At 53.8% G+C, this 27,058-nt stretch overlaps 2 protein-coding genes across 4 annotated transcripts in view; one reads left to right on the top strand and one right to left on the bottom strand.

Moving 5' to 3' along the window:
• The window catches only part of UFD1 (ubiquitin recognition factor in ER associated degradation 1), a 21,051-nt gene extending 18,715 nt beyond the window's left edge, over positions 1 to 2,336 (bottom strand). The window contains exon 1 of one of the 2 annotated variants that reach the window (XM_024763781.1): positions 2,201 to 2,336. In XM_024763781.1, coding sequence (XP_024619549.1) covers positions 2,201 to 2,203 — 3 coding nt within the window. In that variant the 5' untranslated portion in view covers positions 2,204 to 2,336. The remainder of the gene's footprint in view (positions 1 to 2,200) is intronic. The other variant, XM_024763782.1, reaches the window with a different exon arrangement.
• Positions 2,337 to 2,969: 633 nt separating this feature from the next.
• CDC45 (cell division cycle 45) lies at positions 2,970 to 26,634 on the top strand. 2 transcript variants are annotated; one of them, XM_024763766.1, is made up of 20 exons: positions 3,011 to 3,109; positions 3,223 to 3,282; positions 3,936 to 4,028; positions 5,133 to 5,270; positions 6,078 to 6,224; positions 9,629 to 9,684; positions 10,802 to 10,850; positions 11,888 to 11,949; positions 12,787 to 12,837; positions 13,862 to 13,981; positions 15,222 to 15,353; positions 15,523 to 15,621; positions 16,268 to 16,429; positions 21,444 to 21,582; positions 21,657 to 21,740; positions 22,083 to 22,201; positions 23,470 to 23,546; positions 25,071 to 25,136; positions 26,118 to 26,172; positions 26,449 to 26,577. In XM_024763766.1, exons 1-18 carry the CDS (start codon positions 3,059 to 3,061, stop codon positions 25,133 to 25,135), a joined length of 1,704 nt encoding a protein of 567 aa, XP_024619534.1. In that variant the 5' UTR covers positions 3,011 to 3,058; the 3' UTR covers position 25,136; positions 26,118 to 26,172; positions 26,449 to 26,577. The 2 variants fall into 2 exon arrangements, with proteins under 2 accessions (XP_024619535.1, XP_024619534.1); XM_024763767.1 differs by lacking the exon at positions 26,118 to 26,172 and having other exon boundaries at positions 2,970 to 3,109; positions 26,449 to 26,634.
• Positions 26,635 to 27,058: the final 424 nt, after the last annotated feature.

Genomic DNA, 27,058 nt, shown 5'->3' with positions numbered 1-27,058 from the left:
CAGGTCCCTGCCGGGCTGCTCCCTTAGCCTGGACCACTTTTCCTCTCCTCACCCCGTTTAGGAGTGCCACTATCTGCCAGGTTCTGGTCTCCAAGCACCAGGTAAACATCACCAACAAAAGAGCTACAACCTCTGCCCCGGCAGAGCTGACATTCAAGACAAGGGAAACAAGAACAGAAAACCATCCGTGTGTCAGTATTCTGAGCACAAGAGAGGGTAAAGGACCAAGAGCTCCTGGGAACGCTGTTTTAAGTGGGTGGTCAGGAAGCACTTCTCTGCAGAGACCTGAAGCCAGGAGAGGGAGCAGGCAGAAAACAGTGATAAGAGCAGGTGCACAGGTCTGCACCCCTCCCCCTTCCCCTGGCTTCCAGGACCACCCTTTCCTTGCTCTGGGAACCTTCCCTGCTCTGCCCAGGGCCAGGGCTAGCACCTCTCCAAAGTGCTCTCACGTGGCGCCACACCATGGCACTCCCTCCATGCCTTTCATAAGTAAAGCCTAGACATGGTGCCATCACAAAAGTAAGATCCCAGCTCTTACATTGTAGATTATGATGAGGCTCAGAACACATGCTGCCAACAATCTAGGGTCTTCCCAAAGCACTGCAACTACTGTGACGTGTCAAAAAGAAAGGATATAAAATTGCACAATAGGATATATACCCAAAAGAATTGGAAGTAGGGTCTTGAAGGTATATTTGTACACCCAGGTTCACAGCAGCGCTCTTCACAATAGCCAAGAGTTGGAAACTACCCAAATGCCCATCAACAAATGAGTGAATAAAGAAAATGTCCATCCATACAATGAAATATTGTTCAGCCCTAAAAAGGAAGGAAATTCCAACACATGCTACAACGGTGATGAACTCAGTGGAATAATAACTCAGGACATAATGCTCAGTGAAATAAGACAGACACAGAAGAACAAACACTGTAGGATTCCACTTATATGAGGTACTTAGAGTAACTAGTCAAGTTCAAAGACAAAAAGAATGGTGGTTGCCAGGGGCTAGGGGGAGGGGGAATTGTTTAATGGGAAGAGAGTTTCAGTTTTTCAAGACCAAAAAGTTCCGGACATCCATTACACAACAACGTGAATATACTTAACACCACTAAACTGTACACTTATAAATGCTAAATTTATGGTACATGTTTTTTTACAAGCTAAAAAACTTTTAAACAGACGAGTATTTCCTGACTTGATTCTAACTGTTCACTAAGTAGAGGAAAAATCAGGTACTGATGAGACAGTTTACTAGCAATTCCAAAATCAGCAAGCTGAGCCAGCTGTCTTCCACAGATGCAGACGCAGCTCCTGCTTAAACTCTCCAATGGTTCTCCACTCCCTGGAGCGCCAGCAAAGTAGTTTTCACACCCGTGCCTCTCCTTTTAACCAGAATTCTGTTCGACAAAATCTTGGCCAGAAGCAGCGTTCTGGACGAAAAGAAGGGAGAGGAGTAGGGGCCTCCTCACTACATCCCCCCCCATCTAAGCCCTGTCTTCTCTTTGCAACACGAAAGAGGGAAATGGACACAAAGTACTGAACACCGGGTGCCAACCTGCCCCGCATCCACCCACGGACCTGACCTCCCGCCCCGGTCCCACTTCCCTCTACAGCCCCGGCGCCAGCACACTGCCCGGCGCACGGCTGGTGTTCAGCTGTTATAGGTGGCTAAACCTGAGGAGAGAGAGGGGACCCGACACTGACACACTAAGGATAAACTCGCATGCGATAAACCCGTGACACCGGCAGCGCCCGGCGCGGTGCTGACACAGCTCTGCAGGCATACCCGGCTTCAAGTCCCCACTGCCCGCGTTCGTGGCCTACACTACGCGCCTCCCTAAACCTCGTGGTTCTCGCGCCGACGCGGCGGCCACCACCCTCCCTCCAGGGGCGCCGCCGGGGCCCAAAGTATGAGCGGTCTCGGGGCCGCGGTGCCCAGGGCGGCGGGGCAGGGCCGCAGGCCGGCAGGACCGAGCTCGCGGGACTGGCCCGTGAGCTCTCCTCTCCCCGCTACAGCCCCCCAGCCGATCCGGGGCTTGTTCGCGGGAAGCCATCTCGGGTCTACACAAGCAAAACTGCGTTCAGTCCCGAGCGGCGGCGGGCTCAGGCCGGTGACTCGGCACCTCTGCGGCCGCCACGTCCGTCCGCCCGGCCCCGACCCCGGCCCGCCCTGCCCGCCCTGCTCGCCCGGCCGCTCACCATGGTGGACGCCTCCGCCTCGTAGATGCGCTTCGTCAGGGAACGTTACGGTGGGAGCCGCCACCGCCTCCTCACAGCAGCCGCCGCCGCCGCCGCCTCGCGCGGACGCCCGGAGCCCACCGGAAGTCCGGACCTGCACTTCCGGGGGGGGGCGCGAGTGCAGGCTGCTGCGAATGAAAGCCAGGCAAAGGCGCGAAGGTCCAAAATTCCCGGAGAGTGAGCGCTCAGATACCCCTTCCTAACGTGTGCACTCTAGAGCACCTAACGTGATTATTTTAAATTACAGTTTGATAGTGTCCCCCTCCTGACGAATTTGGTGCGGCCCACTCCCCTTACTGCCTACACTACCCAGAAGGCACGCAGACCTTCCGGCCTCTGCTGCGGCCATCGAGGACTCGGGCGGAAGTAAGCCACACTTCCGCCCTTGAACTAGGCCGAGAGCCCATTGAAATCCTAAACTGACGCCCTTGTCTGACGTATACATGAATTTAATTTGTGGCGAGAAGGTTTCTTTTCCCTACAGGTCCCAGTTGGGGGGAGTAGTCTTCTCTTCCCAAAGTAAAGATGTCCGCCGAGCGTAGGTAACGGAGTCAGAGTTGAATTGCGCAACCGGGAGTGCGTCCGGCCCGTGGATGACGCTTCTTTGGGGGCGGGCTGGACTATTCCAGCCGTAAATGGCGGAGCGCTAGTGCCCGCCCCCAGCGTGGACCGATCAGAAAGGAGGAAAGGCTGGGAACGGAGTCCCTGTTGGTTGGACCCCGGGCCAATCGGAAGAGCGGTGATTTGGCGGGAGTCTTGACCGTCGCCGGGCTCGCGGGGTTTCTGCGCGAGCTAGGGTGGTGTCTCGCCGCGGTAGCCATGTTCGTGTCAGATTTCCGCAAGGAGTTCTACGAGGTGCTCCAGAGCCAGGTGAAGCCTTTTTTGAGCCCCGAAGCTTGGGGGAAGGGACGAGGACCCGCGGCCGTGGGGGAGGGAGGGGCCGGGCTTCGGGGCGCCGCGCTCAGCCCTTTCTCCCCCGACAGAGGGTCCTTCTTTTCGTGGCTTCGGACGTGGACGCTCTGTGCGCTTGCAAGATCCTTCAGGTGAGGCCCGCGGGCTGGGCGGGCGCGGGGCGCGGGGGAGGAGCGGGGCGAGGACCCCATTCCGGGCGAGAGCTCGTCCTGGGGCGGGGACTCAAGAAGGCTGCTTCCCTGGCGGGACGGCGTTGGGTGGGTTAGAGGAGAACTAGGTAAAAGGCAGGGAGACTAGTTAGTATCTCTGTAGCAACCTGGGCACAGAATGGTTGCATTCGAGAGACCCGTAGACCTGTGGCGGCTTCTCACGTGTGGGGTTTGAAGCGGAGGAATCTGACAGCCGAGGGCACAGTGGAGTCATAAGCGATTCTGGAGATACTCGATTCTTTAGCCTGTTAGGGAAGATCGTTGGTTCGGTTTTGAATATGGTGCAAGCTTTACATGGGCTTTGGTCAGAGGTCCTTGGGTCAGGAACTACTTCTCAGAAGACATAGAAAAACCATCACCTTTTCAGTTTTCTTTTGGTGATTTTCAGCAAAGTTGACCAGATGATTCAGTGGACATTCATGTCCCCATCACCTACTTGCTGACATAAATATTTCACTAACCTTAGGTTATCACGTGTTGCTTGTCTCTCATCTTTTTTTTTTTTTTTAAGTGCATTTCAAGGTAGATTGCAGACATCCTAACTGCAATAGGTTTTGAAAAAAATCTCTCTCCAGGCCCTGTTCCAGTGTGACCACGTGCAGTATACGCTGGTTCCAGTTTCTGGGTGGCAAGAACTTGAAACTGCATTTCTTGAGCATAAAGAACAGGTATGAGAGATGCATTTGAGAATACTTGGCTTTTTTTTACTCAGTTACAACTTCTTAACACTGAGCATTCTTTCTATGTATACAATAGGTTGCATGTATTTCTAACTACCGACTTTCTTCAGAAGAGAAAAGTGAGCTATATGTCCAGGTGACTTACTCTCAAATTGTGGAGACAAAATTGACAACAAAATAGAGATAGTGAATATGGACAGCCTCTAACTTTGAACTTGTGTTGCAGATACATTTCATCGTAAGGTGCTTGGAATTTGGCAGGTTGTTTTTTATATGGCCTTGTAAAAATTACTTTAGATTAGACTACTGTTTCATATTTATCTCTCCAAGAAAACGTATCCAGGTTTCCAGCTTGAAATTCAGGAATATACTGTCTCCTTTTGAAATTTAAGCAGTAGAGGCCAGGCCTCCTCCCACCTCGGCATGGAGCTATAATGAGAGATGGGACATCTGAGACCCCACAGCCCCACGGGGAGAGAGTGGAGTCTGGAAGAGGGTCCCTAGAGTTTCTGGCCACATCTAGGACTGTCTGGCAGAGATAAGTCCTCACCCGGTTCTCCTGTCATCATGAGAAGGACCTCTGCCAGTTCAATATTTATAAGGAAAGGGTTTTCTATAGTGATAGAATGTAATTAAAGGGTTAACTTAATATTTAGGTGCTTGGTAAGTGTGGGCTACCTAAGACTTGCTAGAAATTTAACCCTGTGCCATGCTACTAGCACAGAAAGGCAATTTGTCACAGTAGAGTGACAGATCAGAAGAGACTCGGTTATGCATTTGAACTCTTGGTCCATCCACATCACCTTCTTGACCCCAAGCCTGAGACTCGGGCACACTCATCCTCTGCCTGCTCCTCGTTGAAGCCAGGACAGGCATGGAACCCTCCTTACAATGTCGCGGTGGAAATGAAATTGTATATGGGGTTGTTAAAGCACTTGCACAGGCCAGCTGTGGCCGTGTTTGGAGCCCCTCACTGTCAGCGCCTCGCCGTGCGTCAGGGGCTGCGTGTGTCTCAGCAGGACTCGGGCCTAGTGCTGAAGACAAACAGCCTCCCCCACGCGCTTACTCACAGGGTCCTTGTCCTTTTCTCAGTTCCACTATTTTATCCTCATAAACTGTGGTGCTAACGTGGACCTGTTGGATATCCTTCAACCCGATGAAGACACCGTATTTTTCGTGTGTGACACTCACAGGCCAGTCAATGTCGTGAACGTGTACAACGATGCCCAGGTAAGCCGGCCTTCGGGGCCCACGTCTCCCCTGAGTTCTCCTGTCTGTCTGTCTGTTCCCTTTTATGCTGCGGACAATGTGATGCCTGGTGTTCTTGACAAGGCCCGTGTCCACCTCCCCTATAAGAGCTGGAGCAGCCTGAGGACAGAACCTGGTCTTGTCCATCTTTGATGAGAAACATGACACCTAACCTTGGAGGTGCTCAGAGGGTGTGTATGGAATTCGCTTGTCCTGGAAGGTGTAGGGACCAGAACCTGCCCTGAGTCTGCACTCCAAGCTCAGGCCAGCCCAGCCTTATTGAATATTGGGGGACCTCAGAGGTACCTCCCCTATAAATGGAGCTAGGATGCACCCTGCCCATCCAGGGTGGTGTGGGGACCAGCAGGACAGTGGTGTGAGGCTGCTGTGAGCCTGCCATGGCTCTGTCACACGTGCTCTTTGACCCGTCAGCAGTGGGCATGCATCCACAGTAACAAAGCATCAGCCCTGAAACTCTCACGTGAAGGGCCTCTTTTAGAGACAGGAGCTTTGCTTGCTTCAAGGTCACCGATCTCCGTGTCCTCTGTCAAAGGCTGAGGTACAAGGCATTCGTTTTGTTGGCTGAGAATGTGGCCTAAGAGGAAGCTTTTTTCCAAACTTAATGACTGTAGGTAGTTTTCAAATTCCCGTAGTTTCTATGCACCGAATAGCATGCAGATTCCAGCGACTCGCTGTGGCCAATCGAGAAATAAGACTGCGAGAGAAAACGTGATGGATAGTTTTCCATGAATGACAGAGGAGATTGATTGCTTTTTGTTTTAATCTTAGATCAAACTGCTCATTAAACAAGATGATGACCTTGAAGTTCCCGCCTATGACGACATTTTTAGGGATGAAGAGGAGGATAAAGAACATTCGGGAAACGAAAGTGACGAGGGGTCAGAGCCTTCCGAGAAGCGCACACGGGTGGAGGAGGTGGGTTTGGGCCTCTCAACACGGTCTTGAGGAAATGACCACTCCCTGAGGTCAGGGGTCAGCCCGGAGCCTGTGGGCCCAGGCAGAGATGGGAGGCAGCAGGTGTGGGTGCCAACTCTGTGCTCTGCCATCCCGTGGCTGTGTGGCCTCAGGCAGGTTTCTGGACTTCTCTGAGCTGTAGCATCCAGCACTGGTGGCTTCTGCGAGATGTGGAATTACAGGCGGGAGGCGCTGCTCCCCCCACACAAGGGATGAGATTATTCTAGTGCTCGGTGTTGTAAGGAAGCTAATGCCCTCTGGCCCCTGGTCCTTGGTGTGCAGGCTGAGATTTGCCTCTGGAATGTTTGGGGTCCTCCCTTCATCCTTGGCCTGACCAGAGCCTTGGGAGGAGCCCTTCAGGGCCATGTTTGGGATGTTCTGGACACTGTCCATCTGGGGGATGTGTCCTGCTTCCTCACCTGCCTGCTATTTCTAGAGTCTTGGGTCATCCGATTGGGACCTCTCAGACCCACTCTGAGATTTCTTTCCTCTTGCCTGGCTCTTTATCTGTTCTATTTTCCAGCCAACTTTTGGTCTTTATCTTCTAATCTTTGATTTTTTAGAGCTCTTTCTTTTTATTATATAGGTTCCAGGTGTACAGCATTATAATCCAACATCTGTGTACACTGCAAAGTGCTCACCACCATGAGCCTAGTTATCATCTACCACCATATGCTGGATCCTGATCCCCTTCACCCATGTCCTCCACCCCCCAAGCCCCCTCCCCTCTGGTAACAAATCTCTGTATCTATGAGTTTATTTTTGTTTGTTCATTTATTTTGTTTTGTTAGATTCCGTGTGTGAGTGAAATAATATGGTATTTTATTTTATGTTTTATCTTTCTCCATCTCAGTTCACTTAGCATAATACTTCAAGGTCTATCTATGTTGTCACAGTGGCCGAATTCCATTTTTTTTCTTTTTTTATGGCTGAGTGGTATTCTATTGTATATACACACCACATCTTCTTTATTCATTCATCTGTCGACGGACACTGAAGTTGCTTCCATGTCTTGGGTATTGTAAACAGTGCTGCAATGAACATTGGGGTACATGTATCTTTTTGAATTAGTGTTTTTGTTTTTTTCAGATATATGCCCAGGAGTGGAGTTGTTGGGTCATATGGTAGCTCTATTTTTAGTTTTTGAGGAACCTCCATACTGTTCTCCATAGTGGCTGCACCAACTTAGTTCCCAACGACAGTGTTGGAGGGTTACCTTTTCTCCACATCCTAACAACATGTGTTATTTGTGGTCTTTTTGATACTAACCATTCTGACAGCCGTGGGGTGATATCTCATTGTGGTTTTGAATTGCATTTCCCTGATGATTAGTGCTGTTGAGCATCTTTTCGTGTGCCTGTTGGCCATCTGTATGTTTTCTTTGGAGAAATGTCTATTTAGGTCTTCTGCCCATTTTTTGATTGGATTGTTTGGTTTTTTTTGATACTGAGCTGTCTGAGCCCTCCTGATCAGCCCTGGAGTTCCACAGCCACGAGGGGAGGGGACAGGACTCCACTGTGCGTCCTGGGGAGGGTCAAAGAATTCTTGGGCCCTGGGGGTTTTGTTAGTCAACTTTACTAAGGTATAACTTCTACTCAATAAAATTCACCGGGTGTACAGTTCAATGAGATTTGACAAATGTATAAAGCCATGTGACCCCCACCACATCATAATAGAGAACAGTTCTATCATCCCCAAGAAGTTCCCTCATCAGGACCATGACTTGCCTTTTTAAATTAAACTTTGAACTTTGAGATCGTTGTAGATTCACATGCAGATGTAAGAAATGAGTTGAAATCACTTACATACATTGCCCAGTTTCCCCCAGTGGTGACATATTGCAACACTATGGCACAACATCACAACCACTGAAATAGTCAAGACACAGGACATTTCCGTCACCACAGGGACCCCTCCTGTGGCCCTTTTATAGCCACACCACTTCCCTCCTGCCCCCACCCCCTCCTTAGCTCCTGGCCACCAGTATACTCTTCTTCATTTCTATAATTTTGTCCTTTTAAGAATTATATAAATGGAATCATATAGTAAATAACCTTTGGGGATTGGCTTTTTCACTCAGCATAATTCCCTGGAGGTTCAGCCAGGTCTTGGGGTGTATCAGGTTGGTTCCCTTTAGTTACTGAGTATGTTCCATGGTGTGGACTGGCCTCAGTTTAGCCAGTTACTCACTGACAGACATCTGGGCTGTCTCCAGTTTCTGGCTATTGTGAATAGAGCTGCTATAAATATTTGTGTGCAGATTTGTATGTATGAACACGAGTCTTCGTTTCCCTGGAATGAATGACCAAGCGTGCATTTGCTAGGTTGTGTGGTAGTTGTGTGTTCAGTTTTTTAAGAAGCTGCCAACCTTTCCCGGAGCGGCTGTACCATTTTACATTCCAACCAACAGTCTACAAGTGACCCAGCTTCTCGCGTTACCACTAGGTAAGGAAGCTCCAGGCTCCCTGCCTGGCCTCTGACTCTACCCTGGCGAGGGTGTAGGGAGAGCACAGGTAGAAGGAGGAGGTGTTACAGATGGGAGGTGTTCATCGGGGGAGGCTGGGCTCCATGTGGCCTGCGCTGGGCTGGAGGGGGTGGTCCTGGAGTCAAGCACTTATCCTCTAAAAGTTTCCTGTCTTCCGAGGCTGTTCCTTCGTGGTTCTTTGGCTTTTATTGGGGATTTTTTTCTTCGTACCTGTTGGTGTTTCCAAGTGGCCGGCTTCTTCAGCTCCAAGTCTGGGATGTAATGGACAAAAAAGAAAACCCAGGGAACTCATGCTGTGACATCCCTCAGGTCCCAGGATCCCTGGCTAGTCAGCCTTCCTCTCCACGTTTCAGAATCTTTTTTTTTTATAATATGTGATATTGGGGTTTCTAAGTATATTTAATGAATGTATAGAGAAAAATACACGTACACCATCTTTCCAGAAGCGAGTTTTTAAAACTGCCGTCCCCCCACCCCCTTGCCTTTGTTGTGGGAACTGGATGAGGTTGTGCCTGTGAGATCAGAATAGTCGCTGGAAACGGTGGGGTCTGGATGTACAAGTGTGAGCTCTTTTTAATCTGGTGGGAAAGCCAGCAGGAGGCAGTGGCGGGCTCTTGGTGGATTGCTCGGTGCTGGGATGAAGGACTCGGGGTGTGGCCTGAGCAGGTGCCGGCGGGGTGGGTGGGGGGCGGCAGCGGCCAACCACATCCACGCACCCGCAGTGCTGATGGGCCAGAGGGCCCAGCTGCCCCCTCTGCGCCTCCCTCCCCAGGAGCAGGCTTCGTGCCCTGTGCCTTCTGCCAGATCAGAACCTTCTCCGGCTGTGGGGTGAGTTCCTGGCTCCTTTGCTCAACCCTTTGTTCTCTTTGTCGTGGATCAGGAGATCGCAGAGCGAACCTTGAAGAGGAGGAAGCGAAGAGAATGGGAGGCTCGGAGGTGAGGCTGCGTCCAGCAGCGGGATAGCGGGTCAGCGATGCCCCTTTCTTTTCTATTTGAGGATCACATGTTCGGTTTAGAGCCTCTGCGCCAGTGTCTGCAGGATTGAGCGGGTGGCCCTGCACTGGGGAGGAGCTCAGGGCCCCTCTGCCTCGCCCTCTGGTCCCACAAAGGCCGGGCCTGGCCTGAAGGTCTCCCAAGCACATGCCATCCATTAGCGGTGAGGGCCCTGGTCTTTTGTTTTCATAGTTTTCTAAATGTAGATACTTTTATTTACAAATTCAAGAGATGGCAATTGTGTAAAACTTTTCATAGGAAAAAAGTATGAAAAGGAAACTAAGTTGCACATACCTTCTCTTCCTGTTGCAAGTTAAAAAACAGAAGTGCTTTAAAATGAAAACATTGGAGAGGTTATTCTAGCTTGAGGCAAACCGTGGAGCAGTGCTCTAGAGCTGGGAATTCCTTGCTAAACACAGTCCTTGGAGGTCTAACAGGGTCTGAGTACCCAGCCCCCGTCCTGCTGTGCCCCCAGCCAACCCCCGTGGAAGGACAGTGTAAAACCATTTCAGGAAGTGTAAGGAAAGAAAACTGAATATAACCCACTTTCACTAATAGGAAGAGATTCTGGCTTTGGGTTGATTTTCCTGGGTTATCTGTACTTGTGCACATTTTACATAATCACACCTAATTTTGCATTTTTCCTCTTAATAGGATCATAGTTCTGATGGTTCCAAAAGCCTTTATCAACTGCCCAGTGCTCAACTGGCCGGTTCCCCTTCTTTGTGAACTGGAGGCTGGGTCCAGCATCCTCCTGTGACACATAGGCTGCACGCAGAGCCCGTCTTGTCTTGCTTGTTCCGTGAATTCCCTTCTGGGGATCATTTCTTGGGGGGGGATTCTGGGGCTGTGCCATTTCACATATTCTGCAGCCACACGAGGTTTGAGCCCGTTTACTCCCTTCCCAGCCGTTGTATGTCTACACTCCTTGAAGAGTCAATAAGTGAAAACAAACTATTTCAGTTGCGTTTCTTGGGTACCGTCCAGTTTTAGCATTTTCCCCAACATTTGTCTTCCTGTTCTGCTTCCTGTTGAAGACCCGCGTTTTGTGTCATTACAGAAGAGACATACTCTTTGACTACGAGCAGTACGAATATCATGGGACATCGGTAAGTACAGATAGGCGGGATCATGGTCACGTTTGGACTCTAGGGGTCACTGTCCTAAAACAGGAGGAGGAATGAGCACAGGTTTTAGAGCCACGAAGGCCTGGTATGAATTCCAGCCCCACAGCTTCCTCTTTGTGATCTTGGGCAGGGAATGCAGCTTCTCTGAGCCTCTCCTCTTCAGTAAAAGGAAGAGAGCAGCCCTCACTCCAGAGGCAGTTGTTGGGACGGTTCCTTTTACCTAGAGGTACTCAAGGAACAGCAGCTATTATTTATGTTCATGATCAAAAGTACAAAACAAGGGAGTTTCCTGGCGGTCCAGTGGTTAGGACTTGGCGCTCTCACTGCCAGGGGTCTGGGTTTGAACAAACATCCTGCATGCTGCATGGCCAAAAAAAAAAAAAAGTGCAGAACAGGTCTGTTAGTCTCTGTGCAAGAAGGTAGAACTCTGGACTTACACAGGCCCACCAGCATATATGTATAGGAAGAGTTTCGTACAGAAAACCCAGTGTGTCGACTCTGGCATCACTGAGCAGAGCTCAGGGCCTTGAGGACCCCTAGAAAATAAGTTTCCAGTAAAGCATCCTGTGTTTAGCCTTAGAATTTGGCTCTGGGGCCTTGGACCCTGAGCACAGATCTCCAGAGCCCCTTTTCTGGTCAAGGCCCCGTTGCCCTTTGTGGGATCATCTCTCTGCCCTGGCAAGTGGAGGATCCTAAGCCGCAGGAGGGGTGGGTGGTGTGGGCAGGAACGGACGCCCAGCTCCTCAGATGCTGGAAATTCCCGCGGAAACCAGTCTCCTTGGCGCTGTTGAAGGAAGCCCAACGTCTCAGGGCAAACAGGATTTAGAGTCTTCTGGTCAGACCCTGATCCTCCCATCTCCTGCCAGGACCCAGCCTGTCTGCTCACGGGAGCTGGATACTTCATCCACAGACAGCCCTGTGGGAAAGACCCTTCTTGCATGGTCCCAGGGCCCCGGGCAGCACGATCCTGACCCTGCCGTGAGCACGGCTGCCCGACCTTAAGCCTGTCTCTCTTGCAGTCGGCCATGGTGATGTTTGACCTGGCGTGGATGATGTCCAAGGACCTGAGCGACATGCTGTGGTGCGTGAGGCCCTCCTATGAGCAGCTGCATCCTCACAGCCAGGGCGGGTCCCCACTGCCAGGGGAGTGCCGGGTGCGGCCCCTTTCTGCACACGTGCAGGCCCTGGTCGTCTTCCTGACTGGGGCCCCCGGCTGCACACAGACTCCTGGGGGGACTGGGGAGTGTCATGGGGTGCCGAGGGTCTGAGGGAGGGGCCTGGGCCTCTCCACCCTTCCCAGCTGACCCACCCAGCCTTGCTGCCCAAATCAGTTTGAGCGTGAGGTTTGAACAAGGCTGCTGTCGCCAAGCATCTTTGCAACCCTGGCGGGGGGTAGTTCCGGGACAGGAGTAGCCACTGGCCTGCCTCTGAGCCTGCTGCTGGGGCTTCCGGCGGGGGTGCTTGGCCCACTGCGCTCCTGAACGCGGGTTGATTTGGGGACTAAAGGCTCAGAGTCTAGCAAGGAGTGTGTTGCTTCACCCTCAGCATTCTGCTCTAGGTCCCGGTTTTCTCCTCTGCAAGGTGACGGTCTGTGCTGAGTCAGAGCCTCAGGACGGCTGGGGCAGGGCCAGGCACTGGCCACATCAAGGCCCAGAGGTGCCCTGTCGCCCTGAGCTGGCATGGCGTGCGGCCAGGCGAGCTGGGACACAGGCGGTGTGGGGCCTGCCGCTCTTGTCATAGGGCATCCCTGCTGGGAACCGAGAGCCCCACTGCGGTGACACCGCAATGGGAGCCTTGGAACCTCTTCACCCGCAGGGCGGGACCACTGGTCCAGGGGAGTGTCTGGGTCAGGCCACGCTGGCAGGACGTGCCTGTGAGTGCCGCCCACCCATTCACGGCTCCATTCCTCTCCTTCCAGGTGGGCCATTGTTGGACTAACGGACCAGTGGGTGCAAGACAAGATCACCCAGTAAGGATGCGCTCCCCCGGGCTGTCTGAGGTCGACCGCAGCCGGGTTTGCAGTGGTGGGCTGGGGGCAGCGTCCCTGTGGCGCCCTTTGAGGATGGGCTGCCTTGGGCCTGGGTCCTTGTCAGGACTGGACCTCTGGTGCAGTCATGTGTGGCCTTGTGTGGATGCTTCATCCACCTCGGGGGCCCAGCAGGTGGAGCCTGAGATGAGCGGAGGGGCCCGGTCTCCCGGCTCTCATGTTGTCTGTTGACCCCTGTGCCCAGTGGACACAGGGCTGGGAGGAGGGGCCAGGGCCCTGAGGCCTGCCAGGGCGGGCAGGCATGATCTCAAAGATTGGGGGAAGGCTGGACAGGCCTGCAAGGAGGGCTGGTGTGGACCCGAACCCTTTTTGCCCTTGGTGGGTGGGCTTTGCTGTTCCTGTCTGTCCAACTCCAGGATGTAGACACCTGGGAGGGGTGGGGGAGCTGGTGCCCCTCTCATTCCTGCTGCTCTGGTGCCATCAGGTGGGAACTGTAACCCCGTCCTAGGGCCCCGTGCCTGCCTCCTGGCACAGCCTCCGGCTGCACTGGTTGCAGAGGCCCCTGTGCCCCGGTAGCTGCCCCTCCCACCCTGCCCACTGGAGGGTCCCGAGTCTCACGGCCTGGGCCTAGCCTGCTCCCCTCCTGTGTTGCCGATGGTGTCAGGTGCACAACGCTGGACACCATGCTGGCCTGGGTGGCCCCTCAAGTGGACCTGGATGGGGTCTGCCTTCTCCTGCTCTCCTCGCCAACACTTCCTGTGCTGGGCGTCTTGTCACTATGGGGTCTGTCCACTGACCGTGGCTGGCAGGTGGGCCATGGCACCCTCTGTGCCCACCCTAGGGGGCCTCAAATAAATGACGCGGGGCAGCTGCTGCCCAGGAGAGATTGCACGGGGGTGGCAGATGAGGCTAGAGCCTGGCCCTCGATTGCCTGCAGAGGCAGCAGGGGTCCTGGGCCCTGGACAGGAGGGGTGGAGGGGGCCCCAGGCTGCGTGCTGTCTTCCAGGATGAAGTACGTGACCGATGTGGGCATCCTGCAGCGGCACGTGTCCCGGCACAACCACCGGCATGAGGACGAGGAACATGCGCTCTCTGTCGACTGCATGCGCATCTCCTTCGAGTACGAGTATCCTCACGGCTCAACCCTGCGTCCCCGGGACGAGAGGCCCTGGGCAGAGGGCCCAGTGGGTGCAGCAGGAGTCCTGGACGTGGGCCCTGCCTGGCTCGTCCATGGCTTTGCCATGTTCAGGAGCATCACGTGTATCAGGGTGCATGGGTGCTGGGCACACACAGGCAAGTGCACATGGGGCCACGGTGGTTCAGGCAGTTGAGAGGGTTCGCAGACTCCTGCCGAGCGGGCTGGGAAGCAGCAAGCAGATGCAATTAGAGAGTGACACTTCACGAGGAGGATGTGGCGCCTCGAGGGGGCGACCCGGGCCAACGGGCCGGCCGCAGGGCTCAGGACAGGCTTGGTGAGGCCATGTCAGAGGGGAGACTCAGCTACCCTCAGGAGAGGGAGGGCTGCCTGGGCAATCCCATGGCCTTGCAAAAGTCCTGGGGTGAGCTCCAGGGAGGGGCTGGAGCCATGGACGGGTGCAGGTGGAGGAGCTGGTTCCTGGTGCTTGAATGTCCCGGGGCTGCCGAATGGGGGGGATAGGCTGTGGCAGCTGTGACGGGGGTCTCGCTGCTTTGGTGGCGGGTAGAGCGATGGTAGGAGTGGGGCCAGCCTGTGCCTGCCCTGGGACAGCTGGGGACCAGTGAACACGGCTTGGACAGGTCAGGTGGGGGTGCCCATGACAAGTCTAGGAAGAGGTGCCGGGTGTGGGGCAGCCAAGCTCCGGGAGGGGGCAACCACCAGGAGCTGGGTCCTGACACGTGACATCCAGGGACCGGGGTGCGCCGGGGGTGTGGGCAGGGAGGACAGTGGCCCCAGGGCCCAACCAGCAGGAGGGACATCACAGAGGACAGAGGCCGCCGTGTGCCCAGAGACCCTCGGCGTGGGTGAGGACCATCCTCTTAGCCACACTTGTGGCCCCAGGAGTGAGGAAGAGCCTGTCAAGGAGTGGAGCGAGGATGAGGCTTTGTTGAGGGGATCCCAGCACAGGCCCAGGCAGGTGGAGCCCGCGGGGAGCGGGAGGGAGGCCAGCCTGAACTGGCGACGCCCAGTGGGGCCTCCCAAGTCCTGTGTGGCCACAGGGGCCCCCGGATAATGCTGTGCGTCCACATCTTCCAAGCTGTCTGGGTCATGTTAAACTAAGATCGAAGAGCTCCAGGTCCCTGGGGGGGCTGACTGGTTATGCAGGTGGTGGTCCCAGGGCGGGGGCCTGGGTCACTATGCAGCCACAGCTCCTTGACCGCGGGCCCAGCCTCCGCCTGGCGCTCTATCAGCACTGGTCCCTTCACGACAGCCTGTGTAACACGTGCTACACCGCAGCCAGATTCAAGCTCTGGTCTCTTCACGGGCAGAAGCGGCTGCAGGAGTTCCTCGCGGATGTGGGGTGAGTGAGCGCCGAGGCCTGCCCCCCACGGCCCCCCTCCCCTGGGGGAAAGCCCCCACTCCTGCTCTATCCCACATTCCTCACTCGATCCCAGAATCTGGTCTGAAGGCCAGGCCGGGGCATCAGCCGTGGCATCATGCCTCCTATGACCGGTGCTCCTCCTTCCCAGTCTGCCCCTGAAACAGGTGAAGCAGAAGTTTCAGTCCATGGACGTCTCCTTGAAGGAGAATTTGCGGGAGATGATTGAAGAGTCTGCCAATAAATTTGGGTAAACACATGTTTCTCTGGATTAAGCTTTGTCAAGGTTTCAGCTTTAATCACATTCTAAAAATAATGCAGAAAACAAGAACACATAGATGATTGTGACCTGACTAGCCTTCCCTGAAGTTTTTAGTTCTCTTTGGGTTAAAATTAGGACTTAAGGTGCCTGAAAAGTGTAGAATCCTTACATCCTGGGGCCGAGGTGCAGACCTTTGAGATCAACCTGGACTGTCCATCACTGGACCCTGGAAGGGCCCACTGGGGCCAGGTTCAGGCGAGCTCTGCCCAACCGGGTCTTCTGACGCTGCTGGAGGGACACGGGCCTGACTGCTCCTGGCGCGCTGGGGCGCAGGCAGGAGAGGACCACACCCACATCCCCGTACCCACCCCCCTACACACACACACACAGCTAGCTCCTGCCCTGCCCTGACGGGCTGACAGCTTTGTACCGGGTGCTCAGCACCCTGGTTGAAGGCTGGTGTGTCGGCCTCCTGACTCCGTCCATTCTCTGACTGGAATGGCTAGCTGCAAGCATCATTGGGGGCTGGGGAGGGAGCATTAGTGGTGGCCTGGCCTGTGTGAGAGCTCACCCCAACTCGAGGACACTCCGGCCACACGCAGAACGACAGCCGTGTCACTTCCTCCCGTTGCAGCATGAAGGACATGCGCATCCAGACTTTCAGCATCCATTTTGGCTTCAAGCATAAGTTCCTGGCCAGTGATGTGGTCTTTGCCACCATGTCGCTAATGGAGAGCCCCGAGAAAGACGGCTCTGGGACGGATAACTTCATCCAGGCTCTGGACAGTCTCTCCAGGTAGTGGGTGTAGCCATGGGCCCCCATCCCCACCGGCCACTCGGCCCTCAGCCCCACACTGCCAGGGAGGCAGGTCACAGGGCCCCGAGGCATGGGGGTGACTGTGCAGGAATCCAGATCACAGTCCACCTGAGCTGGGGGCGCATGAGACACGTGCCCGTTTTCAGTATGTGTCATGTTCTTTGGAATCCTTTCTTTTTGATTTAAAAATTTTTCTTCTTTCTCACCTCCCATACCCCTTCAGGCATTATTGTTTATTCATTCCTGTGTTTCTTCTAGTTTAGTTTTCATTTCTCAATTATTTTTCTTTTACTTCTAATTTTTTCTTATCTCGCTTCCTGAGATGTACTATTTTTTTTAATGTCTTTCAGCTTGTTTTGAAATAGAATTTTATAGTTTTGGTCTTTTGGGGGCGTGTCTTTCTAATTAACCTTCATTGTTGAGAGGGAGACTATCCTCCTTGTTCTTTTCCCTGATGATAACTGAGAGGATTTGATCGTTGCTCATTTTTTTGTGAGTTTAGTCTTCCTAACTTTTTTGGGGGAGGTATGGTTCACACAGCTTTTCCAGCTTCAGAGTGTTAGAAATGGAGGCACCTGCTTTCTGGGGTTTCCTGGTGCATTCCCAAGCACACTTTTTTAAACAGATTTGCTGAGCTATTATTCACATACTCTATGGCTCACCTATTGTAAGTGTACAATTTAATGGCTTTTAGTATATTCACAAGGTTGTGCAAACATCACCACTATCTAATTTTACGACATTTTTATTGCTCCAAAAAGAAACCCTGCTCCCCTCAGCCATCGCCTCCCAAATCTCCCATCTCCCCCAGCTCCTGGCAATCAATAACCTACTTTCTGTATACATAGATTTGCTTTTCTGGACATTTCATATCCATGGACTCAGACATTAAGTGATCATTTACGGCCTGGCCTCTTCTGCTTAGAATAATGTCCTCAAGTTTTATCCGTGTCGTAGCATGTGTCAGAATTTCCTTTCTTTTTATTGCAAATAATATTCTATCATAGGGATAGACCACATTTTATTTATCCATCATCAGTTGATGGACATTTGGGTAGTTTCCACCTTTTAACGGTGATGAAAAATGATGTTGTGAACACACATGTGAGTTTTTGTGTGGACATGTTTTCCTCTCTCTTGGGTATATACCTGCGAGTGGAATTGCCTGCTCATGTGGTGATTCTGTGTGTCACCTTTTGTATAACTGCTGGACTGTTTTCCAAAACGTGATTTCACCATTGTACATCCCCACCTGCAGTGTATGAGAGTTTGAATTTCTCCATATCCTCACCAACATGTGTCACTGTCTGACTTTTTGATCGCAGCCATCCTAGGGGTATGACGTGGTCTCACTGTGGCCTTGATTTGCATTTCCCTAATGGTTAATGACGTTGAGCAGTTTTTCATGTGCTTATTGGTCATTTGCATATCCTGTTTGGAGAAATGTATGTCCTTTTAGCTGCTCGGCGGCATGCGGGATCTTCCTGGACCGGGGCACGAACCCGTGTACCCTGCATCAGCAGGCGGACTCTCAACCACTGCGCCACCTGGGAAGCCCAAATTGGGTTGTCCTTTAATGATTGAGTTGTAGGAACTGTTTTGTATATTCTAAATATGTCTCTCAACAGATACATGATTTGCTAGTATTTTCTCCCATCCTGTGGGTTGTCTTTTTACTTTCTTGATGTTCTTTGAAGCACATTTTTAATTTTGATGATGTTTGGGTTATCTATTTTTTCTTTTGTTTCTTTTATTGTTGGTGTCATAGCTAAGAAACCATTGTCTAATCCAAGGTCACAAAGATTTACACCTCTGTTTTCTGTAAGAGTTTTATAGTTTTAGCCTTTATATTAGGTGTATGATTCACTTGAGGTTAATTTTTGTATCTGATGTGAGGAAGGGATCAGCTTAATTATTTTGCATATGGGCATCTGACTGTTCTAGCACCATTTGTTGAAAAGACTTCTACCATTGAATTAATTTGGCACCCATGTTGAAAATCAGTTGACCATACATGTGGGAATTTATTTCTGGATCCTCACTTCTCTCCCACTGATCCATGTGTCTAACCTTATTCCAGTACCACACTGCTTTGATTATTGTAGTTTTGTAGCAGGTTTCGGCTATGCTGTGTTCCTTGAATTTTCACGTGAATTTTAGGATTAGTTTATTAATATCTGCAAAGAAGTCAGATTGCATTGAATCTATAGGTCAATTTGGGGAGTGTTGCCATATTAACAATATTAAGTCTTCTAATCCATGAACATGGATGTTTTTCCATAGACTTAGATCCTCTTTAATTTCTTTCAGCAGTGTTTTATAGTTCAGAGAATAAACTGTACACTTTTTATTAGATTTATTTCTAAATATTTTATTCTTTTTGATGCTATTGTAAATCAACTTACTAATTTCATTTTTGGTTTGCTCATTGCTACTGCATAGAACTACAATCAATTTTTGTATACTGATCTTGTCCTGCAAACTTGCAGAACTTGTTTATTAGTTCTGACAGTTTTTTAGTGGATTCTTCAGGATTTTCTATATATAGGATCATGTCACCTGCAGACGAAGATGGTTTTACTTCTTCTTTCCCAATCTAACTGCCTTTTATTTCATTTTCTTACTAATTGCCTGGCTAGAACCTCCATGACAATCCCGGCGTGTTTGATCAGTGCCTTTGCCTTCCTTTTCTGAATTGTCCTTCTCTTGCCCAGTTTCAGTTCCACTTGTAGCCATCTCTCCTCAGCAAGGGGCCCAGAGTGGAAAGGAGCTCTGGCTGGTACGGGGAGCCAGCCTGCTCCAGCCCCCTGGTGATTGCTATGGCCCTCACACTCACCTTCTCTTGCATGGTGCAAAAATCTTAAGTTTTGGCCACTGTCCCCAGTTGCCTGGAGTTTCACCTTTCTTAGGTCTCTGCTTCTCTGCTCCCTCCCACACTTCTGGTAGCCAGTTGAGGGTCTCTTCCCACCTGCCTATATTTTGAGGTCTGTGGTGTTCCGCATTCTTTGTGTTGTAAATGTGGGTCCTAGGTCTTTGGTTTTGTAATGTAGTTGCTCTGTTTTTACCTAGAAATATGGAGAAATCAAAAAACTATACTGCCGACTGTTTCCGCCTCCTCTCAGAATTGATGGGCCAGTCTTAGCCATTGTCTGCTGACTTCCTGCTGTGACAAAAGAGCATTCATCCAATTTCTGTGCGCCTTCCCCTCCTGTTGGTACAGTTGTGCCACTATTTTTAGCTCCTTTGTAACCTGAACATACTTCGGTCTTGTTCTTTCACCAGCATCTCTTGTCTCCCTAGTTGGTAAGAAAAGGGTGTTGGCATCCTTCGTTTTCTCCTCCCCCATACTACTTTCGCATGTTCAAGGTTAACAATAGTGGGGTAGAGGACAGAATGTGAGTCGTCTCATCTTTGGCTGTAGGTTGATTCTCAAAGATGAAGATCAATAAATAGTGTTACTTGGTTGCTCTAATAAAATATTCCAGAGTCACTAATGTGCGGTGATCCCATTCCTTTCTGGCTCAGCTCTTTGTTTTCCTGGGAGCTCTTCATTGCCTCCTTTATCATATCCGGTTTTCCCAGCTCTCATTCCCTGAGCCCCTTCTGTCCAGGAGAGCCTGGGGCTCTGTTCTCAGCTCCAGCTCCCTAGTCCTGCCACCCGCCGCCACCACTGGCGGCCCAGACTGTGCCGCTGGGGTGGACCCAGCACATCTTGGGATCCTCATCTGTTTTTTTTACTCCCCCATTTTGCTAGAACATAATTCTTAAGCAACTTTTAAAGAAAAGGCACATGTGAGGTAAACATTCTGAGCTCTTGCACATCTGATAGTATCTTCTGCCCTCATCTGATTGCTGGTTTAGCTTGTGCAGAATTCAGGGTTGCTGCCTGTCTTCCAGCAGCCAGTGGTGTTGATGAGAAGTCTGAGCCATTTTGGTTTTTGTTTCTCTGTAAATGCACCCTCACCCCCACCAGAAGCTTTCGGAATCTTTTTTGATTCTCAGTGTTCCAGAATGTCTAGTGATGTGTGGGGTGGATCTTGTTTCATGCATTAGACTGAGGTTTTGGGTGAGCCCTTTTAGTCTGAGGAAATGCTTTCATACTCTGCCTTTACTGTTCCCCCCACACATATGTCTGTTTCTTAATCTTTCTAGACTTCCTGGAATGATTCTCTGTCTCTGATTTTTGCCTTACATTTTCCATGTGTTTGTCTTATCTGTGGTAAGGAAGGTTTTCTTGACTTGGAGTGAATTTTTTATTTGTTGCAACCATTTTACTTTCCACAAATACTTCCTGGTTTCTGATCATTTTTCATAGCATCCTGTTCTTGGTTTATGAATGTGTTGCCCAAATCTCTCTGAAGATACTAATTAGACTTCATTTTAAGCTTTCTTTTGGTCTCCAAATTATGTTTCCACTAGGGCTGGTTTTTCAGGCCACAGGCATTTCTCAAATGTCTGGTGGTCCTCCACATTCAAGGGGTTGGGGGGGTGGGGAAGGCTGTGGAAGCCTGGCAAGCCTGCTGGCTGGAAGGCATCACTTCATCTTGGTGGTGGGAAGCCCATGTAACACTTTGGGACCCTTACCTCCTGGGTGCAGAGGCTTTGCTCGAAGACCTGACTTCTCCATAGAGGGCTCATTTTAATGTGTTCAGAACGGAACCCTCCTTTGTGTGGGGGAAGGGTAAAAATCCATCTGTCTGGTGGCGGGATCCCTAGTGCCCCCCAAGCCTCTCCAGTCAGAGCCCTGCAGCACCTTCTAGGAGGCACCTCTGCTGGCTTCCAGTCTCTGGTCTTCTGATGCCAGCAGGAACCCACCCCCCCGCACCTCTCCTGTCCATCGCTGTGGGTTTAGACACTTTTTATTCCTTCCTGTCACCGGAAAGGGAGCTGGGGAGGGAGGGAAGTGAACTGTTGGCTCCACAGCCCCTCTGACCCAGAAACCAGGTGTCCGGTCTGCGGCCAGTGATGGAGCCGTGCGCCTGCCATGTTTCAGGGGGAACCTGGACAAGCTGTATCGCGGCCTGGAGCTCGCCAAGCAGCAGCTGCGCGCCACACAGCAGACCATCGCCAGCTGCCTCTGCACCAACCTCATCATTTCCCAGGGGCCCTTCCTCTACTGCTCCCTCATGGAGGTCAGCTCCCCACAGACACATCCCCAGCCCCGCCTGCTGGCCGCCCCCTGACCACCTACCCCCACTCCCTGCAGGGCACGCCAGACGTTGTGCTGTTCTCCAGGCCAGCTGCCCTGAGCCTGCTCAGCAAGCACCTGCTGAAGTCCTTCGTGTGCTCGGTGAGGGTGGAAACACAGCAGCCGGGGGTTGGGGGGCAGTGGCTGGTGCCAGACACTGGCCTTGGGGTGCGGGGGCTGTTCACCTGCCAGGGGCTGGCAGGTGCCTCCCTTTTCCTGAGCTGTGTGTGGGGGGGGGTGGCTGGGGAGGGCCTCCTGGAGGAGGTGACAACTGTGTTAGGACCTAAAGGAGGTGAGGGAGGGAACAGCCAGGGGCACAGGAGGCTGGGGGCAAGCTGCGTGGGGACTTGAGTGTCTCTGGGAAGAGGGAGTCCCTGGAGGCTTTTGGGGAGCGAGGGACTGGGGCTCCTGGGCACTGTGACCGAGGTGCACTTCCCTCCGCAGACGAAGAACCGGCGCTGCAAGCTACTGCCCTTGGTGATGGCCGCCCCCCTGAGCGCGGAGCAGGGCACTGTAACCGTGGTGGGCATCCCCCCAGAGACCGACAGCTCCGACAGAAAGAAGTGAGTCCTGGGGCCTGGGGCTATGGGGGGTCGGCCTCAATGCCAGGCCAGGGATGGCCTTTTCCACCATGAAGCAGGGTGGTGGGGCTTACAAACGTGGGCTGCAGGGTGGGACAGCATCAAGCATGCACTGAGCGGGGTCAGAGTGCAGGGAGGTGCAGCAGGCAGGCAAGCCTGAGGGTGGCAGGGCAGTTGGGGCCTCATGCTGAAAGCCCAGGACAGACACCAGTGCACAGGGCTCACCGGTGAGGGCACGTCTCTGGGCTCCAGGTAACCTGGGTTCCTCCCTGTGAGTAGTCTGAGGCCTCTTGGGAGCTCCCACCCCAGCATGGGGTGGGGGGTGCAGGTGTGTGGACATCCAGCTTCCAGGCAAGGGCATCCAGCTCCCTGAGGAGGGCCGGCCGGGGTCAGACGCACGCAGGATGGGCGGCGAGGTGTGTGGCCCTGCGGCCGCGGCGAAACCCTCAGCCCTCCCTGGGCCTGAACGCTCCTCTGAGGAGCAAACAGTTTGCACTGAAAATCTGGATCAGGTCTGGGTCTTACCCTGGGTCTGGATCGGTCCCAGCTCTGCCACTGTGAGCTTTGACCACCTTCTGCGTCTGCAAAGGTCATTGAGCCGTGAGTGGGGAGACAATGGCCTCTGAGACAAGTGCTTCCCTGCTGCCGGGCTGCCTTCCAAAGCTCCCTTGAGGGTCTCAGATCCAAAGTTACATGGGTGGGAGCCGGCCAGGGTTCCCGAGGCAGCACCGCAGCCGCCTGTGTCCTCACTCGGGCTGCCAGTCTGTGCATGGCTGGGCCGGTTGGCGGTGAGCTCGGTGGCCACGCACAGTCTCCTGTGAGGGCGGCCGTGGAGGCTGGGAGCACTTGCCCTCCTCTGCCCGCCTTCTGCCCTCTGCTTTCCACAACAGGCACTGGAGCCCCTTCCCCACACTCCCGCTGTCTCCACCAAACCTCCCTCGAGGCAGCTCCATCCAGGCTGCTCCCCAAGGAGCTCCTGTTCCCCCACCGCCCTGCGGGCCCCTCATCCCTGGTCCCACCTGCTGTGTGTGTCTAGGACCCCATCCCCACACGGCTCCATGGGGGGGCACCAGGGGACACGCCCACCTGAGGGCTGAGAAGGGCTCACATGGGAGCAGTAGTGAGAGGCAGTGGCTGTCCAGAGAGTGGGCTGAGGCCTCGGGGCTGTGGCCAGTGAGGAGTCTGGTGTGTCCCTGGTGGGGAGGGTCCACTGCAGGGACAGCCCCCAATGCGCCTCTGTGTGTCCCCAGCTTTTTTGGCCGGGCGTTTGAGAAGGCGGCGGAGGGCACCAACTCCCGGACACTGCACAACCATTTCGATCTCTCAGGTAAGAGTCCGCCGCACTGAGGCCCTTTCAAGGTCAGTGCTGGCCTTGGAACCAGGGAAGTGCCGGGGTGCCCTGCCAGCAGTCCTCTGGCCTCGGGTCCTGTACCCCATCTGGGCCCTGACAGGCATACCTGGCTCTGGCCTTAGGATCCAGCCCCTGAGATCACTTTACCAAGGAGCTTGGGGGTCTGGCCACCACTATGCCCTGACGTTGCCGCATGGTGGCTTTGGGGGGCCACACCTGTAGGCCACCGGATGCCAGTGTGGAACATGGCATGTTTGGCCATATTTACTTTCTGGTCTTCAGATGTGTGGCACTTTACCCCTGTGTTAGTGAGCCCCAGCTGCTGTAATAAAGCACCACAGAGTGGGGGGCTGAAATAACAGAAATGCATTTCTCACTGTTCTGGGGTCTGGAAGGTCAAGTGTCAGCAGGGCTGGTTCCTCCCAAGGCCTCTCCCCTAGGCATGTAGATGCCGTCGTCTCCCTGTGTCTCCACATGGTCGACCCTCTGTATGTCTATGTCCTGATCTCTTCCTATAAGGTTACCAGTCAGACCGAATCAGGTCGCACCCTAGTGACCTCATGTGACCTGATCACCTCTGTAAAAGCCCACTGCCAGGTACACTCACGTTCTGAGGTGCCGGGGTTAGGCTGTCACCATAGCAAGGTGGGCACCTTCAGCCCATAGCGCCCACCTCTCAGAAAGGACCTCTCACATCACCACTGATGCCTTAACGAGGACCAGTCTCTGAGTCCGAGACCCGCCTTCACCCCATTGCTCTGGAGTCTAGAGCTGGCGTCTTCCTGCCGGGCACACTCAGGCTGTGGCTCCATGGTGGGGGGTCCCCTCCAGCAGCAGCCCCCCACTTCCTGTTTCATGCCTGAGACTGCAGACAGGCAGTGCTGGCCAGCCTGCAGGATGCCCCGGCTTCCCACATGGGGAAGACTAGAGGGCCGGGAGCTGCTGGGCTTCCCCCAGAGGTGGGCGGCTTGCAGGGGGTGTGGAGGAAGTCAAGGCCTGAGGTACCCACAGCTTGCAGGGCCAGGCTGGCTGGTTTTGTCCTGTCTGATGAGGCCCCATGCTTGTCTGAGGCTGATGGCCCCCAGAGATGGGTCAATTTGCACCATGTCCCCTTCTACGGAAGGGACACCAAAGCTGAGAGACTGGCCAGAACAGGATGGAAGGCCGCCTCCTGCCTGACCGCTCGGGTGGGAGGGAGGCCTCTCTGCCAGGGCTATGGTGTTCAGAGTGTCACCGCTGGTCCCCTGGCTGCCCCGAGGGTCTTGCCCACAGACCACAGCCGCAGCTGCACCGACAGGGCAGCCAGCGAGGCCGGTTAAATAGGCCTCATGATCCAGAGCACCCCAGGCCACCAGGGAGCCAAGTGCGCCTTTGGAATGTGGTAGGGGGTTGTTGCCACTGGGGCGCCGGGCAGCGGGAGTCAACTTGGTACTTGGTGGCCTCCCCCAGCTCTGTCCCTGCTCCTCCCGTCCCAGTGATGTTTTCCTTTCATTACTTCAGTGATTGAGCTGAAAGCCGAGGACCGCAGCAAGTTCCTGGATGCACTCGTGTCCCTCCTGTCCTAGGGTGAGTCATGGGGGAGGGGTGCTGGTGGGTTCCCGTGGCCCTGCCACAAAGCCCGGCTTCTACCTGGGTTTGAGGCCGGAGATGGGGTCCAGCGCCTGTTCCCAGGGACGCCTGTCCCCAGGCTGGTGGCAGGACCACAATGGGCCACTTTGAGGGATCTAATTTCATTAAGCTCCTGGGATCCCTTCAGAAGGAGCTGTGTTTACCCTCCTCTTATCACAAGGCGCCGGGTGTGGCCGGGAACGGGGGCTGCCCTTGCCCCAGCGTCAGGCCCAGGGCTGGAGCCCACAGGGTGTCTATCTGGGCTCTCATGTGCTAGACTTCTGAGAAGGCCAAGCTGGTAGCAGCTGCTCAGTGGGGAATTATAAATCATGGGCCCTGTGTGAGCCTGGACGCCTGCGGCTGTCACTGTGACAGTGCAGCGCAACACTCCCGCCAGCACTGTCCCCTGTGCCTCACACACCACCTCTTTCTCAAGGGCCCTCGGGAAATGGGCCGGGGACCTGCTCTGTCTAGTGACCCCTTCTCAGCCCAGGCCCCCAACAGCGGATGCCCTGCCCGGCATCTCCCTGAGCCCCGGCTGGAGTCGCGGCTGTGTCACACGGGCCCCGTCCAGGCTCCGGTGTGGGGGGTCCCTCCTGCCGGCCCAGGGTCCTTCCTCCATCCCCCGTCCCTGGTGAGCTGGGAGTGTGAGAGCCCTGGTGGGCTCTTCTGAGAATGGCCTAGGAGCCTCAGGGACCTCCCCCAGCCCCTCTCTTGGGGGGCACAGGGCTCTGGGGGCAGATTGGGTCTTATGTGACGTCTGTGGGGAGCCTCACCAGGCTGCTCCCATGTCCTCATCTGAACTGGGGCTGACACCCCTTGAGTCTCAAGGGCTGGGCCTCAGCAAGGGCCTTTGTGGGGGGGGAGGGTTAAATCAAAGGTTACAAATGGGGGTCTCAGGCAGTGGGGCTGGCATCTGAGGCAGACCCCTCCCTGCAGCCTGCTTGGTGATGATCCCAGGGCCATGTGCGAGCTGCCACCAAGACGGCACCAGGTGAGCCAGCCTGGGAGGGTGAGGGGCAGCGTGCTGGGGGCAGTGCCAAGGCTGGACAATCTGCCAGGCAGGGTCTGTAAGGGGAGGAGGTGCCAGGAGCCGTGTGGCCTAAGGTACTCAAGCAGACAGGACGGCGGGTGCTACACCCCACCTGTCAGTGGTGGGGCTGCTCAGAAGCAGCCGCTCAGCACAGCAGTGGGAAGGCCTGGGCAGTTTGTTTGATTTGGGGAACCATCAGAATTGTTTGAAATGTGTTTTTTCTTTTCTCTTTTCCAGAGTTTGATTTCCTCAGAAGTGACCTCCTTCTCCTTATTTATGTTAACTGGCTTTTATTTAGATTGTAAGTTATGGACATAGTTTTAGATGCAGGGACAGTGTTTTTAATGGAATAAAATGATTATTTTAGGTTTGGTGCCCCAATCTTGGCTCTGGTCACAGGGCCAGGGCTTGGTTGTTCTCTGAGCCTTGTATGTCCAGAGGGACCTTGATCCTGTGCCCTGGGCACCCCGATGCCCAGCAGGAAATCAGCATGGGGGGCAGCTTCCAGGCTCCCTGGACAGCAGTGGGCAGAGGCCAGGCCCCTCAGCACCTCCACTGACCACTTTGATGCCAGCCAGGACCTGGCTCGGTTCGCCCTCCCACCACTTCCTCCTGTCCACTGGCCTTGGCAGCATCTCAGGTCCACCCTCTTGACCATGTACTCCTCCCAGGCCCACCCGCCACATCCATCATCTTACCCCCAGCACCTGCCTGTCCAGGCACCCCCACCTCTGGGCACATGGCAGACACCACCAGGTGAGTCAGGCAGGGATAGCAAGGGCGGGGCCCCAATTCAGGAAGGGAGGGCCTTGCTCAGGGGCCTCGGGGTCAGCTTCGCCCACGTCCT

Source organism: Neophocaena asiaeorientalis, unplaced genomic scaffold (assembly GCF_003031525.2).
Source record: "Neophocaena asiaeorientalis asiaeorientalis breed wild unplaced genomic scaffold, Neophocaena_asiaeorientalis_V1.1 scaffold110, whole genome shotgun sequence".
NCBI classification, from domain to species: Eukaryota; Metazoa; Chordata; class Mammalia; order Artiodactyla; family Phocoenidae; genus Neophocaena; species Neophocaena asiaeorientalis.
The sequence above is the reverse complement of the archived record's forward strand: the minus strand, read 5'-3'. Positions and strand labels throughout refer to the sequence as shown.